The sequence below is a fragment of the Astatotilapia calliptera genome, chromosome 12 (assembly GCF_964374335.1).
Source record: "Astatotilapia calliptera chromosome 12, fAstCal68.1, whole genome shotgun sequence".
In the NCBI taxonomy this organism is placed as follows: domain Eukaryota; kingdom Metazoa; phylum Chordata; class Actinopteri; order Cichliformes; family Cichlidae; genus Astatotilapia; species Astatotilapia calliptera.
Window position 1 is genome coordinate 25,833,384 of NC_137433.1, and position 17,058 is coordinate 25,850,441.

Consider the following 17,058-nt stretch of genomic DNA (forward strand, 5'->3'; position numbering starts at 1 on the left):
CAGATAGGACATAACCACAATTTCCACCCCCGATTTCCTCCTTCCTTACACACTCCGGTGACTAACCCTCCCATTCAAATTATCACCACAGTGAGTCAGCACACAAACCCACTTTTACCTCATACAGAAGCTATTCCGCTTGTTTCTTTGTCTCCCTACTCTACAGAAACACAGAGAGCAACTGAACTCACCTTGGTGGTGGGCTGCAGAAGGAATGGCGCATAGTGCTTCTCAGCAAAAGAGGCCAGGGTCCAGCGCGAGCAGGGGGGCTTGAGGCAGCGTAGGCCCAGCGAGGCTTCTCCAATCTGGGACAACAGGTCCCGTGTGGAGCTGTTGTTCTCTGGACTCTGGCCAGTCGATGAGGCTCCATCACCCTGAGCAACTGAGCTAGCACTTGGGGTCGATGCAGCAGGAGGAGGTGCGGGATGATGATGATGGGAGAAGCTGGCAGAACCTCGAGACCCCCCATTATTCAAGCCCCCACTGTTGTTGTTGTTGCTGATGTTGGCGTGATTGCTGCTACTGTAATACTCGTTGTTACGGTTGGTCCTAGCTGGAGCTGGGTTGATGGGCTGCACAGAGATTTGGGATCTGGGCTCAGCTGTGGTGTAGAAGGCCTGAGTTCGGGGGTCGTACTCCGTCCTGAGCTGCACTGTGGACTGCATAGTGATTTGGGTCTGCTGAGCAAAACCATGGCTACTGTAGGAAGGAGGGGGACTGCTGTAGCTTGGGGGAGGCATGTGATATGAGGGAGGAGGGGTACGATATGACGGGGAAGGGCTGTAGCGACTCCCTTCTGTCCCATCCAGGTACGCCTGTGGCTCTATCTGAATCACACGATTGGAACAAGGGCTGCAGACATAAATACGATGAAACACTGTCAGGCACTGCTGTGAAACAAAATTTAAAACCAGACTTAACGGAAAAAAAAAACATTCCAGTACGCATGTACAACATCTGATTTTGTGAAACAGTTAAGTGTTGCATTACAAAAAATATTTATTAGCCCTATGTTATTGTGAATCTTCTCTCCTTTGCCAGCAGCATGAAATATAGGGCCGGGACCCAACCGTGGAATTTAATAGTGTGTGTACACATCTGTACAATAACCGAGCCAACGAGCATGCCCGGGCTGGCAGGCAGACTGGCAAACTTTAATGAAGACTGGAAAAGATAAACATACAGTCAAACAAGCAAGCAGTCAGACGGAAAGAGACAACTTTTGCAGTAATTAGTTTTTAACTGAGGGGGATTACGGTGAAGATATCTTTAAAGATAGCTTTGTGCGTACACGGTTCATTATCATGGAAGAGATCGGTGGAAAACATAAAAGGAGGAACGGTAAAGCAATAAGTGTCTCGTCAGATATGAAAGCGCGTCTTTGTGTGTGCACACCTGTAGAAGCAGCAGAAAATGTCAAAACGCCTGTCCTCTCGCCGATAGAGATCCATGCTGAGGATGGCAGGAAAGATGAGCAGTACCATGGCAAAGTTAAACACCACCACCACTGCAGCCTGCAAGAAAAACAGAAAGGTTATTTCAGGTGAAAAAACCCAAACAAAACTGCTTTTTATCAAGAAAAAGGATCAGATTGACTTTTTTTGTAGTTGCAAACAGTGGGAAAAAATACAGGTGATCATATGCAGTGTAGACAGTGAAGATGTGAAATGATATGTAACATTTAAAAAGGGCATTTTGCTGTAAATTTAACTGCATTATCATCCATACACATGCTGCAACTTACAAAACTACTTTGAAAGTGTATTAAATGAAAGAATTACTGTTTAACAAAAACAGTGTTGCTCTGAATATAAATCAGAATAACACAAGCTGAATAGGCTCAAGTGAGGGAAAAATTGCCTTTCGACACATTTCCAGTTCCTTTCAAGGCAAAAACACTGAGTGTGCAGAGAAAAAGTGAGGCATATGTATGTGTAATAGAAGCCAGTACAATGTTGTGGTTAAGTATTTGAAGGTGGTGCACTAGAGCAGAGGGTGGGGGTTGAGGTTAGGTTGGGGCCCTGCCCAGAGTACAATCTGGATATTGCGTAGTTGCCAGACCACTACACACACACACAATCCCGTGTGTGTGCCAGACCACCCAAGGAGTCAGAGGCCCGCGGGGCCTGAGGTGATGAGCAGTCGCTGTGGCTGTACAGACAACACACACACACCCCTTACAGACTCACACAGAAAAATGCACATAAACACACATATCTGTCACCTTAAAAAACGTACAGCCTCCTACTTAAACCACACCATAACACCAACCAGACACAGGCACACACACATCCTCGCCCTCCCTCATTCCTCAGCTCGCTACTCAGTCAACGAGAGAGATATAATGTCAATGAAGGAGACGTGGAGAAAGAAAAAGCTGTAAGTAGAGCAGAACAATTAATTCTCAATTGGCCCACTAACATCCAGACAGATACAGTATGAGTCCACTGACACACACACACACACACACACACACACACACACACACACACACACACACACACACACACACACACACACAGTGACCGTGAGCTGACCCCAGAGTGGGGATATTTATCATCACATCTGTTTTCTGCACATGAATGTGTGTGTTCCTCTGTGTGTGTGTGTTTTGCTGCTGTTATCAGGACAAGATTCCTTTTCTTATGTTTATACTGATAGGAGGAAGTGAATGAGACATAACGCAGGAGCGCGCGGGAAAGAGCGATGAATCCAAGGTGGAGTCGACCATGGGAAGTGTTTAATGCTGATAAAGAGACGCACACATGCACGCCAACACAAACTACAGGCACTGACACAAGGTTGCGGTGTGTGGATGCACTCGATAATAAAAGATGAGTATCACCGTGAATGTCGACTTCGTGAAGTTTTACCGTCTAGCGGTAACAAAACCACTAGTGTGAAGTATGCATGGTATGCGTATGTGTGTGTGTTGAGCATGCGTCTTTTCCAATGTGCGTGTGTAGAAAACGAAGCTCCATGGATTAGACCCATGGGGTAAATGGATCATGTTTGACAGACTCTCTCTACTAAAGCCATCAATCCACACATGCTAATATTGTACTCAATGTGGCAACATCTTACCTCACACTGTGTGTCCATGCAAGTGTGTGTGAGTCTATGCATGTGCGTGAGGACTAAAGAGCAAGAAACAGGAGGGGGAAATCACTTAATATTTTCATATAGTCAGTGATACATCACTTATGTAACTGCAAATACTTGCAAATGCGTATTACAACAAGTTTTCATAGCTTCCTTATGCAAAATATGTGTTGAAATTCTCAGCTGAATGCTTTTATTGTGTGTGCTTGATTGTGATGGTTCAGTGGTACAGTGGACTGTCCTTCAGGTACTCTGGCATCCTCCCCAAAGACCAGAGGCAAGTAAGTTAACATAAGTGGTTATTCCTATTCTGTCACAAAAGTATATTTGAGTCTTAATGAGTGCCTTTTTGTCTTAGTGGCAGATTGGCGTCCTGTCTTGGGTGAACTAACTGGCTTTTGTGATCATCCACTTTGGCTTGCTAACCCACATAAGAGTGCCTCTGACTATAAAGATGGTGTCAAGAAAACCTTATGTAAACAATAAAACAGAAACTCTTTTGGGTAAATAAACTGAACAAACCAGATTTTTGACAAAACGGCAAAACCTACACTCACATTAATGGAGGGTCACCCATGTGATTAGAAGATTAAGGTGATCATCACACAAAGGTGAGATGTCAAATTTGTTGTTGTTGTAACCATCACTTTTTAAAACATATATGTAGCCTTTTCTTTCTCTATCCATCTGGTTAGTGCTGCAGTGACTCAAACTTCAAACCAGAGATTTTTATCTGACCTTATCCTCTCTTTAGCGCACGTATCGCTATGACTGACTGTTTAAATGAATTAGGAATTCATTGATTATTGGAGGCATTTTGTACTAGTTTTCGCTGTTCTGGTGATGTCTGTAATTACTGACAGATGTTAGAGAAGTCAGAGCTCCCCTCTCGTGTTCCCCCACCTTTGCTCGTACATTCGCTCACATGCGCACATGCAAACATCTAGGCCATTGCGTTTCAAACCTCCCACACAGATACTACAACTCCCCACACGCACACATGCACATGGATGTGAGGGTATGTGAGTACACAGACGCGCACACACACTCGCAGAGGGATTCAGTTACTAGGACCTCAGCCACAATCTGGACAGACACCGGGCCCACCACTAAACAGCCTCAAAGAAGGAGGAGGGGGGGATTTAACAAAACGCACACTTCTCCTCATGCACACACACAAACGCACACAGACGTACACACTTTCAATGTGATGAATGAAATCAATAAAACAACAGTCTGGAGAAATCTGGAGCCAATGAAGACGGGAACAGGACTATTAGTAAGAGAGAGGCCCCACACGACTGAACTCTCACACACGCACACGCACGCATACAACCCTCACTCACTAGCCACTGTACCTGTAGAGAAAAGGCTCTGAGCGCTGGGATGGGGATGAGCGCTGCCATGAAGAATGCTGTGACGTTGCTGATGGAGGTAAGAGCCACACTGGCCCCTGTCCTCTTCAGACACTCCCCCGTGCGATCCTTGTCGAGACAGAAAGAGAAGTTGGTGAGAGGAAAAGCAATGAAACTTTTGATCAGAGTTTAGCCAGAGGCACACGTGTAATACTGGAGATTATGTATCATTATCGTGATACTGATATGACTGACAGTGATTACGATGTTTCTTGAAGCCCTGAAGTGCTTAAATAATCCACCTGGGCCTGTCTACTTCTGTTTGAAGTAACGGAGGAAAAAGCCGACAGAACAAAACAACGCTTGGTAAAATCACTGCTGCTGAAAACTTGTAATATAATGCGCACAAAGAGAACAGTGATAAACACACAACTCTAGAAGACTTTGGCGGCAACTGTGTGAAGATCTAAAGACGTGCAGGACCACACAGAGAGCGTCTGCAGGCATGCGCATCTTTGTGTGTGTCTGTGTGTGTGTGTGTGTTTGTGTGTGTGCACATCAGACAGGAGAGATCAGGTTTGGCTCTGTTTAGTTTTCATCTCAGCCACACAATAGAAGCTCGGGGATGAGGGAGGCATAGAGACGAGGGCTTGAACGAGAGGGAGGCAGGGGAAAACAAAAACAAGCAAATACATGCCTGTGTTTTCCCCTCTGGAGATGAAAAGCTACCACACACACACACACACACACACACACACACACACACACACACACACACACACACACACACACACACACACACAGCCAGTTCTTTTTTTTTTAATGCTATTTATTAGATTCTGTACACTTCATCAGCTAATGGATGAGAAAGCTCTTGCTCCTGGTTTAATCCATACTTCAGACCCGCACAGAATACTTTAAATGCATCAAATTAATTAATTTATTTTTTTTATTAGACCCACTCACAAGTGTGTGTGTGTAACTTATCAATCTGTGTGTAAAGCAGAAACAAGGAAGTCATAATCTAAAAGAAACAGACATATTAATCCATTTAAAAATGAACGTCTTTAATTCGGAGCATTGCTGAGATAAGAAGGCTGGGTGTGTGGCACATGGTTTGCTTGATGCTACATCACAGGCACAGACAAGCTTTCACACATTCCTCCGCAGAGTAGATAAAACAACAAAGGGGATGTGCAGGAATGGGTGATGGTGGATGTTTGCCTCACCTCGAATGGGATCCTCTTGTTTTGCCCGGTCTCACTGAAGGCATGGGCGAGGAGAAACACATCATCTACTCCAACTCCCAGAGCCAAAAAGGGAAGCACCTGTGGCACACACACCCACAAACTTAATGAGCTCCTGCATGATTTTACCTCAGAGGTTCGCTATTCTAGGGGTAGCCACAAGTGCATATTATTATAGATACACACCCATGCAATATTTTTCAAATTCTGGTGCTAAGGTAAATTAAAATGAAGCGTCAAAACCTGTCTCCAGTGTCCAATAATATCTACTACATTATCTTCTGTACATTATTCTGCTGGTGTTGACCCACTTCAATTAGGCAATTTAAGAAAATGATTTTAAGTCTAGCAGAGACTTCAACTCAAGTCTACTAGCAGCTGCTGTGTTGACCTTTAGCCCATTGGGTCCAGTGGCATGTGTGTGAGTTACCTGCGTAGTGGCAGCATTGAAGGAAATGCCCAGGAGGGAGCAGAGGCCCAAACCAGCTGCCACTGACAACGTCACCAGGAGGACACCTGCCAGCCCCACAGCCCCCTGAGACTTGGCACAGTCCCATCGCAGCATGGTCAGGCATGCATAGGCCAGCTAGGCACAAACAGCAAGCAAACCATTAATCAATCACCCTTTTGTCTGTAAGTCCCTTCTCAGTTTCAAGCAAAGCAGAGAAAAATTGAATAAAATTTTCCTTCCCTCTAGTCTTACCATCAGAAGGTACCCACTGGCCACGCGGATAACACTTATGTCCGAAAAAGACTTGAGAATATCTTCCAGAGTGGTGGTTGTGAAAGATAAGACCTTCTGAGACGAGTTTGCTGACACGCTGTGCTGCACCGCCTGAAGACAAGACAATAGTAAATAAAGAGGAAGAAACTCTTTAAAATAGGATTAAATATCCTATATATACACACTATAAAATATATATGTATATAGATTAGAAATAATAAAATAGGTCACTTATAAATGAACTCTTAATGCAGCACCAGTAGCTCCATCAACATTTAAATCTGGTTTACTGACCAGTAAAGCATTTACTGGTTTGGAACTTTGCAACAAGATTTTCTTATCCCTATCTCATTTTCCCTTAATATACCAACTAGATCTGCATCAGCTATCAAAATACAACTAAATCTAATTTTAGCAGAATAGATAATTGACCAACCTTGCTGCCGCTTACTCAGTGGTATCTAAAATGCACATTCTGGAAAAAGGGAATTAATTTTCAGTGATTTAGCGCAAGCTGTCCCTCTTTTATGTAATATAACATCTTCCCTAGGTTTAAATTAACTAAATATTACAGGCTGTCTCTGAAAAAAAAAAGCCTTGAATCAGGAGGCTCTGCAGACAGTATCCTGACCTATTCCCTCTGTCTCTCTTACTATCTCAGGACAGACAGATGGCTTCGGCATTGAACTGCTGTTACTGCTCAGTGGGGAGCAATGACGGCTGACACACATTAAGAAACATGCTCTAGATCACACACACACACACTCGCACCCACATGTAAACTTCCACATGTGTCTCACACATACCGACATATTCTTGCAGACACGCCTAAATGTGAATAATACAAATAAAAAATGCAATTTTTGGCATATTTTTTCACTTTGAAGCTTAAAAAAATAAAACTATGTGTTTAAAAATATGATCACATTTTGTTAAAAATCTGTGATTTCTGGACCCAAAGATAAATGACACACACACACACACACACGCACATTCATACACACAAGGTCACACCATGTGGAACAGAGGTTGGGGCCCCCAAAACAAAGACCAGATGATGTCACACATGAGCCACCAATGGGGCCACAGCTGGGAAAGCGATTGTGTGTGAAGTTGTGAGTGTGTGTTCATGTGTGATTGTGTGTAAGTTTAAGGGGGAGAGCGAGGAAGAAAAAGAGAGATATCCAGCACTCACTTAATGTATTCCAGACATGCTCACCCTGTTGCTCTATTGCCCCTCTCTACTCATGAGTGAGAGGAAAACTTTAGTCCTTTACCACACACCAACAGTGGTTTTAGTATCTATCAGGGGCCCCGGCTTTGGATGGGGCCTTCCCATGTTCACCTGTATCCGGTCTGTGATTTACAACGTGGCTATAGAGGACTTAGGGTAGATTTCGCTACTCTTTTCTCTTTCGTTCTCTCTTTTTCTGAATTTTTCTTGCTCTCATTTCTAAATTTTCTGGCCCTTACCTCAGAGTACCGCCTCTGCCAGGCTTCAAGTATAGCTGCAGCCTTTTCTTCATTCCAGTTGATGTGGGAAACCTCATCGTAGCCCCGAAAGTGCTCAAACATCTGCTTGGGAGTCATCAGCTGGAAGATGGTCTGCAAGGCCTGGGCACTGGAAGGGAGTTAAGGGGGAAGGTGGCAGAGAGAGAATGAGGGAGGGAAATGGGAAGGAAAACATGGAAAGGATGAGAGAACAAAAGGAAGGAGGTCAAGACTTCAGTGAGAACATCCCATCTAGAGAGGAAGCGTGGGGCGATGAGCAGGCTCTCTGGATTGTGGGAAATAATAACAAAATCAAAACTTGGACTTGCAAAGTTTTAGGCTCTTTGATTCACAGCGATGTCTAACACTCCATGAATATAAAGTAAAAATAAATTAGGTGTTCATCAAAATGATGGTCCCTCAAAAGCATCAAACCAACAGGGAGATGAGAGAATAAGATTAAATCATCCCAGGAAAATTTTTAATTTTTCAGTTTAATCTCTAATCCCAGAACAAAGAATGTGTTAATTTAAGCAGTAAAAGGGAAAGAAAAATGAAACAAAACCAAAGTCACATTGCCTGGAGCACATTGGATATCAGTCATCATAAACAATGATATATATATATATGGCAGCCTCCACATATATATATATATATATATATATATATATATATATATATATATATATATATATATATATATATATATATATATATATATATATATATATATATATATATATATATATATATGTATATATCCAGAAACTACTGATATCAATATCTCAAAATCATATACAAACCCAGTGAGAGGAAATTTAATAAGGATTTAATAAGGAAAATTTAATTGTGTATTTACATATTTCCTCACATGCATCCTCTCCCTCCCACATGCAAGCTCTCCTTCAGCCCTTCTATGGGTTGCTGATCTTAAGGACCAAGACATTGAGTGTAATGAAAAATGCACACCGCTAATGGGGTGATAAATTATGAAGGTAATAAAGTAATATGGCGGATTAGGTAATAATAAAGGACTCTGGACCAGAGTGCAGCTTTTTAACAGTAGTCTACTGAGTGGATTTATTTTCAAATCATAAAATTATATAAACCAAAGCAAAAGACATTTGCCCGTCTCTATGAATGTGTGCTGTGTAATATGGTGATAATCACAGTAATGGTGGCAGTTAGTAAACAAGGTGAAGAAGCTGAGTGCCAGCAGTAACAGCCCAACAGAGAGAGCAGCCATACTACACATATTCACTCACACACACGCAGACACACACAAGCAGCCAGGCACGCACAGACACTCTAATGACCCAACCTTGCCAGGAAAAAACACAACCACAAAACACAAACAACGCACCCCACTGTACTCCGTGACCAGTATGTGTGTTAATGTGTGTGCGTGCGAGTTTGCTTTGCACCAAAAGTGCATTTTAGCCTTAAAGTAGGAGGTCCACAAGCAAAAGATGTTACTGCTGCTGTAGCTGCTGTTGAAGAAACATTTTTCATTTCTATGCAAATTTCATGCTTTCTACTTACATAAACATCACACAAAAAGTGCAAGACTTTAATTTGTTCCCTTATCATGCGTTGAGCTTGTATGTTGTCGGACGGCATACAACCAAATCTTTAGGCTTTTACCTGATTCTTGTGCTGGAATTAAGTCCACATATCGCTGTATATTTGGACAAACTAGCCAGGCAATACATCACTCTGTGCATACACATGTGTGTGTGAGTGGGTAGTGTCCAAGCAGAGCAGCCAGAGCTGAGCAGGAACAGCTGGAGCTCTAAGATTTCACTGGAATTTGCTAATGACTGCAAGATTTATAGCACACAGCACACACGCAAATGTGCACGTGCTGCACAAGAGAACAAAAACCACACAGTCTGTCCAGAATACGCGCTGTCATGATTACTACAGTGTTTACGAAGAAGCAAGTTCGGTTATGTTACCTGAGCAGGGGTCCGCTGCCATTCTTGGTGGTCCCTCCAACAATCAGTTCCTCCTGCCAGTGCATGTACTTCCTGGCCAGACCATGGCAGCCTCCACTCAGAGCCCGTGCCACATCGAATGGCTGGAGCAATAAAAGCAATAACTGTCAACAACTAATCTCAAACTAAACACTTTACGTTTGAGCGAAACATATTAATACCCCACACTTATTGAGATATTCCGAGCCAAAAGCTTGAGGCTTGATGCATGCCCACCTTAGTCGAGTTCTTATTGGGCGCGGTGCGGGGGCAGTCAGGATCAGCTGGGTTCAGGCAGGGTCTATCCATGTAGCCGTGCCCAATGTCCGCTTTTTCTAACATCTCCTCAAAGATTTCCACGTGGTTTTGCTGTGGCAACTCCTCAAGGAATTCCTTAGGGTCAAAATTGGTCCACTGCACAAGTCCTTTGCCTCTGCAAAGGTTAAAGGCAAATGTTAGTGTGCTTTTATGATGCTAGGTTTCTGTTCCTAAGAATAGCTGCATTTGGATCCCCAAAAAGTAAAATCTTATAGTCAAATGACAATAAAAAATGTTACCTAAGCCATCCACTATATCCATTAGAGTTGACAGGTCAACACTAGATTCAAATTCTGGCCTATCTGGATGATTACAAAAGATTACCTTACACCTGTTTGAATGAAAGGTTTTGTTTTATGTTCTTAAACATTATCTGCCCATCACTTTTTATTTCTCATTGAAGGGAATAAAACCACAAAAAGATAAAAAGTTCAAGATTACATTTTAGCCGATGAAAAAGGCACAATTCTGATAACGGTAACTAATCTCTTTCTTGCTATGTAATAAGTGGCGATAATTTCCCATCATGCAAAAGCTGAGTTCCTGCTCCAACCCAGACCTCGTCCCTCTATGCTCTCTTTTCCTCACACATTCCGATCTCTCTTTTTCTCTCTGCCATTCAGACGACATTGTATGTGCTTAACCAGGCTTGGGTTATTATTCCCAGCCTCCCAACCAGAACATAGTAAAAACCTTATTTACCATCTAGGTCCAGACACTCACACTCACACAGATAGACACACATCCACGCACTCTGATGATGGTGACTCAAGCTGATACACCTTTACACATCGACAGAAACGCATGTATGCACTGATGAAGACGACGCACAATATGGGCATGCATAAACACATGCAGAGGTAAAGGTCTGCTGAGTATTACTGTAGCAGCAGGCCATTAGCAACAGAACGGCCAGACAATGGTGTGAGGCCCAGGGCTCGAGAGAAACCATCGCCAGCGATACGCATGCCAGCAACCACTACAATAGAGCCTTCAGAGGGGACGAGTTCAGGACACACACACACACTTGTTTCTCTGTGGTGTTTCTTTAGATGGGTTGAGTGTGTTAGAGCTGCCACTTATAAAAGGGGCTAATGCAAGATCCAAAGATTCACATCTCTTGTCATCTCTTTCTCATTATCACATTGCCACTGCTACTGTATACACTACCGTTATGAGCTGAGCTCAGCACTTCAGGTCTTATTGTCCCAACATCATCTGAATCAGTTTGCCAACTGGCCTCACAGTAGATAAAGCTATTATGTAAGCCCAATTAGGATTTGATCATTTGGCCATAAGCTTGGAAGAGTTTGGTCAATCCAATGATATGTAGTAATGATCACATCACAAATGCAGATTCTGTCTAGTCAAAAAGAGCTTTTAAGTACTTACGGGAGATAGCCTGTTCCAGGCTGGAGCTTAGCCCCCTCCCAGAAGCAGTCCAAAGGTGTGATGATGAGGCAGGGATGTAGCCTTTCTATGATCTAAATGGTTGAGCAAATAATAGAATTGACAAACACTGAAGAAGTAGCAACAATACAGAGATAAAAAGTAAAAAACAGAAAAACTATACACACTGTGCTGGTTGTGTCTCACCTGATTCAGGTGATGTGTTTCTGTGACTACTTCCCCTGATTTGTAGCATAAGTCTTCTAATTTCCATTGTCTGAAAAGGAGAAAAAGAGAGTGAAAAAGTCACTTGGATGAGTGACGAAACTTTTCATCCCAATGAGAATGCTTCATCCAGAACAAAAGTTTAACTTTTTCATCACCACATAAACACGACGAGTGCACCCAGGATCAACTGAACAAGGAATAATACAAATATATCCTTCATCATTACGAATTTCTTTGTGTTTGTACACACAGAATAATTGCTATATCTCGTCATGTACAGCAATGAATTCACTCAGAGATTACCACTTGAGGTGCATCGATTTATTTTTTTCCTGCTGATTATAGTGTTGGCTGATATGATTTTGTTTAAATAAGCACAAGAGTTGATAGCATACAGAAAAAAGTTTGCACATGTGCACCACGTTACAGCACCTTTCAGCACTCCTACTCAGACATATTTCAAAATAAATTGTTCCAGCTTGTAGGATAGAGCTTTTTTCATAAAGTAAAAGGGTTACTAAAAAAAATTATTTTTTGTGCCGTTCTGCAATCACACCTCCAAATGCTAGTTTGCAGGAGGGTTACTCCACTGTTGGGATCAGCTTATTCGTTTACTTCCAACAATGTTGAATGAGCTGAGCACATCGTGTCAGCGTTGTAGCTGAGAAATGTTGACTGACACACAAGTAAGAGAATTTATACCTGGACCTATAACAGGGCTACACTCACAGATTACTGGCCACTGTGTTAGAATAAAGAGGAAGCCAGATACAGTTATTGGACTAAAGATATTAAACTTGAATTAACTTGTCCAGAATTGGAAAACATGATGCTTAGATACAAAATGACAAGAGGCACGTTACCTGTTATAAAGGTAAACATGAACTCTGCTGGCTCGGATAGCTGACTCCAGGTGCTGCAGGAGCGCCTCCACAGTTAGAACATTGGCTCCCTCCTCCCGCGGCGTCTGGATCATCAGCTGAGGGGTAAACATGGCCTCCTCGCCTATCTTCTGTCTTGTATACTTGAGTTCCTGGTTCACACGCCCGCCAACTTGACAAAGAAGAGTGAAGTTACATATTTAAGGCTTTTGTGAAAACATCCAGACCATTATTGCATTTGATTCACAAAATCTTATTTAGTAAAGTTAAAGGTTAAGAAAAACTGCATGTAAGGGTTAGGGGCCAGAATTGTGCTGGCTTTGAATATGTGCTTAAAAAGTCTGTGTTTTTCTGACACAAAGGCACAAATATCTGCAAAATATAGACACAGTAAAGGTTAAAACACTGACTTTCGTTCTGGTTCTTCAAGTAAAACAGGAGTACAGCTGACTAGAAAACATCACACTGCTACCAGATCCATTCATGCATACTTTTTTTATTGTAATGCATTATTTTGCTCTGAACTACAAGATAATAATAATGCACACACACAAACAGCATGGTGTGCTATAAAGTCTGCGACTCACACAAGAGATCCCCTGCTCGTTCTGCAAAGCAGACCCACAGACATCGCAGCCTGTCTGTGACATTATCTGACTTGTATCTTAAATAACAGCACTCTCCTCACAGTAAGCTTGTAACACTACAATGGCAAACATCCCAAGTCCTTTGAATCCACAAAAGCAGCATCACCTCAACAAATCCACATTTCACAAACAGCTCAGTGTTTCTCCTTAAATTTGCTAACTTGTCAGCAGCGCCAAAACACGTTGTCTGCATTTGTGTGTGACACTAGTGTGTGTGTGTGTTTGATAGAGAGAGGCTGTCTTCCAGGCTTTGCTCCCAGTATCGTGGTGAGACTAAGCCCTGTGCGTGCGCTCTGAGCCCTGAGCTAGCCCGAGCTACAAAAGCAGCCTTTCAGACCCTTTAGCTGTCCAGCTCCACCCAAGTACATCCAAGGAAAGTCTGGCAAAGTATCCCTCACAAACACACACGCACACACATAAACACACACATGCATGCAAACGAATGCGGGCATGCAAGGATGGGCAGATATGAGCAAAATTATAAGGCAAATTAAATTTTAAAAAAGTACCAGAATTGTTTACGTTTTGTGTTCAGGTTTAAGATTCATGTGTCTTCATATGCATCCCCCAGTTTGGTGTGTCTGTTTCTAATTTACGAGCTGATAATTTGAGCCGTTCAGCGAAAGCTCGAGCAATTTATACTCATATTATTTCACTTGGTCACCCAGCCACACACATACACAAAACAAGAAAACTGTCCAGTGAGAGAGCAGACTGTGTGAAAAATCTGTAGCATTTTATTATGCCTTAATCCAATTTAACAATTCTGCTCAATCCGTGTAACAGTGGGCATGGATTGAATATTTTTTTGTCTACTGTAATGGCATTAAAGTTGAACATAAGCATGCCTGTTCTGCTGGGCTGGACCACCCAGTCAGACCAAGGGAAAAGGGAGAGATGGGCCATGTCTTGGGGCATTAGGAAAACACATTTGATTTCTTTTTTTCTGGACTCAAACAGCATTCCTATCTGAACCTGTCTGAATGCATGTTTATAATGCTCATCATTAATAGCAGGCCTAGGCTAACTGGAGCGACATGCTTTCCACTGCTAGGCCAGCTACAGAGGTCCGTTACACCAGCCCTCCCTTCAAAGGAAAGCGCATGGAACTGATTAAGATCTGACGCACACTGACAGCGCACTAACAAGTCGGCTTGTCTGATACACTCAACGCTCAAAGGCAATGCTAGCCTGAGGCTTGGTTTAAGCGCACTGCCAGGAGGGACAACGGAAACACGGGTATATGGAAAAAGGTGCATCCATCAGTCAATACCCTTCTACACGTGTGGAGATGGCACAGGGGGAGGGGAGGATCAAGTTTAGAAAGAACCCACTGTCTGTTTTGAATTCTTTCCAAGTCGTGGACTGCCACCCAAAGATCCTGAGTTTACAGCAAGCAGCGAGGAATGGGACAAGTCAAAGGAATGTACTCTCCCGCTACAGGAAACAGCACATTACAGCCTCGGGCTTCGAGAATTCCACACTTCACGAGGTTACAAAGTTTTGGGGTCAACACTCACACAGCCTTGGGGTGAAATTAACACCCCAGCTGGACCAAGAAAACATGTATGTGTGTGCGCACACACTCAGCATACGTGCAAGCATGTGCACACGAGTGTGCGTGAACACACAGCTGTGTTTCTTCAATGACACATATTCCCATATTCCTTCTCCTAAGAAAACTGGTTGACCCCAGCATGTGTTGATATCTTGAAGGTGTCCCGCTCCAGGCTCAGCTGCTGAGACCAAAACAAAGTGGAAATAATTTTCAATCCCTCCCTTACCGGCCTCGGTCTCTTACGAAAACAAAAATCATTTGTAATGTTTTAGAGTGACATGAAAAGTACACATCCAAAATAGATAATTAAGAGAGTCTGGTGAAGTCAAATTGTACTATCCATCAACTGGTTTTGAGCCAAAATGCTTTCATTCCAATAAATCACAAAACTTATATGTATTCTGACAGAACTGGAATCAGCAAGCTGCTTTCTGGTTTTCAAAAGTCCAGTTTCTTCACCTGTGTTCATGAACTTAGGCTCCAGAAACTTGTGACAGAAATATTTTATTATTTTCTTACTTGTAATAGATCAAACTGCTAATCAAAGTAATCAGCAGCATATGACTAGTTAGTTATTTAGCTAATCATGTCTGTATTTATTTTTACTGAGTTAGTGCGCACTGTTGACTACATGGGTTTGTAGTGTACGAGTTATTAGTTATTAATGATTGACAAACGAAACCAAAAACCTTAGGAGAAGAGAAGAGAAGAGAAGAGAAGAGAAGAGAAGAGAAGAGAAGAGAAGAGAAGAGAAGAGAAGAGAAGAGAAGAGAAGAGAAGAGGCCTATGCTTGTCACTGTAGTGGAGCCCTCGGTGTGGGTATTCAGCATGTTGCATAACATTAACCCCTGGTCCCCCTATTCTCAAAGTAGAGGAATGGTGGGGGGTGGCGGGCACCAAAGGAGAGAAAGTAGGTTTCTAAGGAACTGACATCACCCCCTTCCTCCTTTCAGATCTGAACGCCCCCTCCTCATTCTCATTTTCTCTCTCTCTTTGCTCTATTCAGCTCTACACTGTGATTGGCCAGATCATGATGGCAATCAGCCCGGCCCCTCTGTCAAAGCCAAACCACCCCCCATATCCTTTCGCCAACTTTCTCTCCTTTCCATGCAACACACAACAGCTTGTCCCCACCCCAGCACATCTCTTATGTCTGACAACGGAAGCAGCCCATAACTTTCGAGGAGAACACGCACCACCAGCGGCAACCACTCCTGTAACTGTGAGTGATGCTGGTATAATTCCAATCCCAATTATGTTCAGTGTACACCTGAACATATTTACACATCTATGAATAAATAGTCTGAAACACCTGACCTGCTCCACTAACTAAAGATTTGTGACATAATGTATTATATGTATTTGCATGCGGCTGAACACATCTCTGTGTGTGAGTGTGTGTGTGTGTGGGTGTGTGTGTCTGTCTGTTTGCAGAGAACGGATTAGCTGGATTAGCCCTCCATCCCAGCAGGCACCCTCTATGGTGAAGAGGAAGCCCCCCAAAACCAGGTCATCTCACTGCTACCAAGTCTACAGCGACCTCCCAAAATCTGAACCTCCAGTATTATCAAAGGGATAAAGAGACGACCACCCCATGAAACTACAACGGCATGTACTTAAAAAGCTGCTTTAAAAGTTGTGTAAAGAAAATCAAATTTAAGTTGATTTACACTGAAAAGATCTTTTAAACTTGGGAAGTGACACCTGTTGCATGAGACAGAAAAATGATGCTTTCATACAAGAGCTTGATATTTTGGGTTTCTCTGGAGTTTAGCAATACTGGTACTTAATGAATATTTGCAAAGGTATGAAAGGTTCTTACTGTGGTTTTTCAAGTTGTGCTTTCAAGTTTTCCATAGGCTGGTATTAAAAGATTGATATTATTAACCATTTTCTTTCTAATGAATCAACCCATAATCTCCTATAAAGACATTTTGGTATTTTCTGTTCAATTATTAAATAACTATAACATAAATATCCCATTTACCTACATACTGAGAACCTTATCCTAACTTTTGTCCTAAGTGAATTAATTCAACGCACTGAGCACAGGCACACACCTATTCATAGCAGGTCTCACAGTGGATGATATAAGCCAGAGTGAAAACCAAGAAGTGAAGTCAACAGGATTGCGAACTTGAA

General features: G+C 42.6%; 1 protein-coding gene across 2 annotated transcripts in view; it reads right to left on the bottom strand.

Annotated features, from left to right (window-relative positions):
• ptch1 (patched 1) overlaps window positions 1-17,058 on the bottom strand; it is a 48,328-nt gene that overhangs the window by 17,380 nt on the left and 13,890 nt on the right. For both annotated transcript variants that reach the window (XR_013912703.1, XM_026186759.2), the window contains exons 3-14: window positions 12,694-12,883; window positions 11,810-11,879; window positions 11,606-11,697; window positions 10,133-10,328; window positions 9,878-9,999; window positions 7,902-8,049; window positions 6,408-6,539; window positions 6,135-6,290; window positions 5,687-5,785; window positions 4,461-4,586; window positions 1,396-1,514; window positions 192-852 (exon numbers count right to left, since the gene is read on the bottom strand). Coding sequence is in view for 1 of the 2 variants with exons in the window: in XM_026186759.2 (XP_026042544.2) it covers window positions 192-852; window positions 1,396-1,514; window positions 4,461-4,586; window positions 5,687-5,785; window positions 6,135-6,290; window positions 6,408-6,539; window positions 7,902-8,049; window positions 9,878-9,999; window positions 10,133-10,328; window positions 11,606-11,697; window positions 11,810-11,879; window positions 12,694-12,883 (2,111 nt within the window). In the remaining variant the exon portion in view is untranslated. The remainder of the gene's footprint in view (window positions 1-191; window positions 853-1,395; window positions 1,515-4,460; window positions 4,587-5,686; window positions 5,786-6,134; window positions 6,291-6,407; window positions 6,540-7,901; window positions 8,050-9,877; window positions 10,000-10,132; window positions 10,329-11,605; window positions 11,698-11,809; window positions 11,880-12,693; window positions 12,884-17,058) is intronic.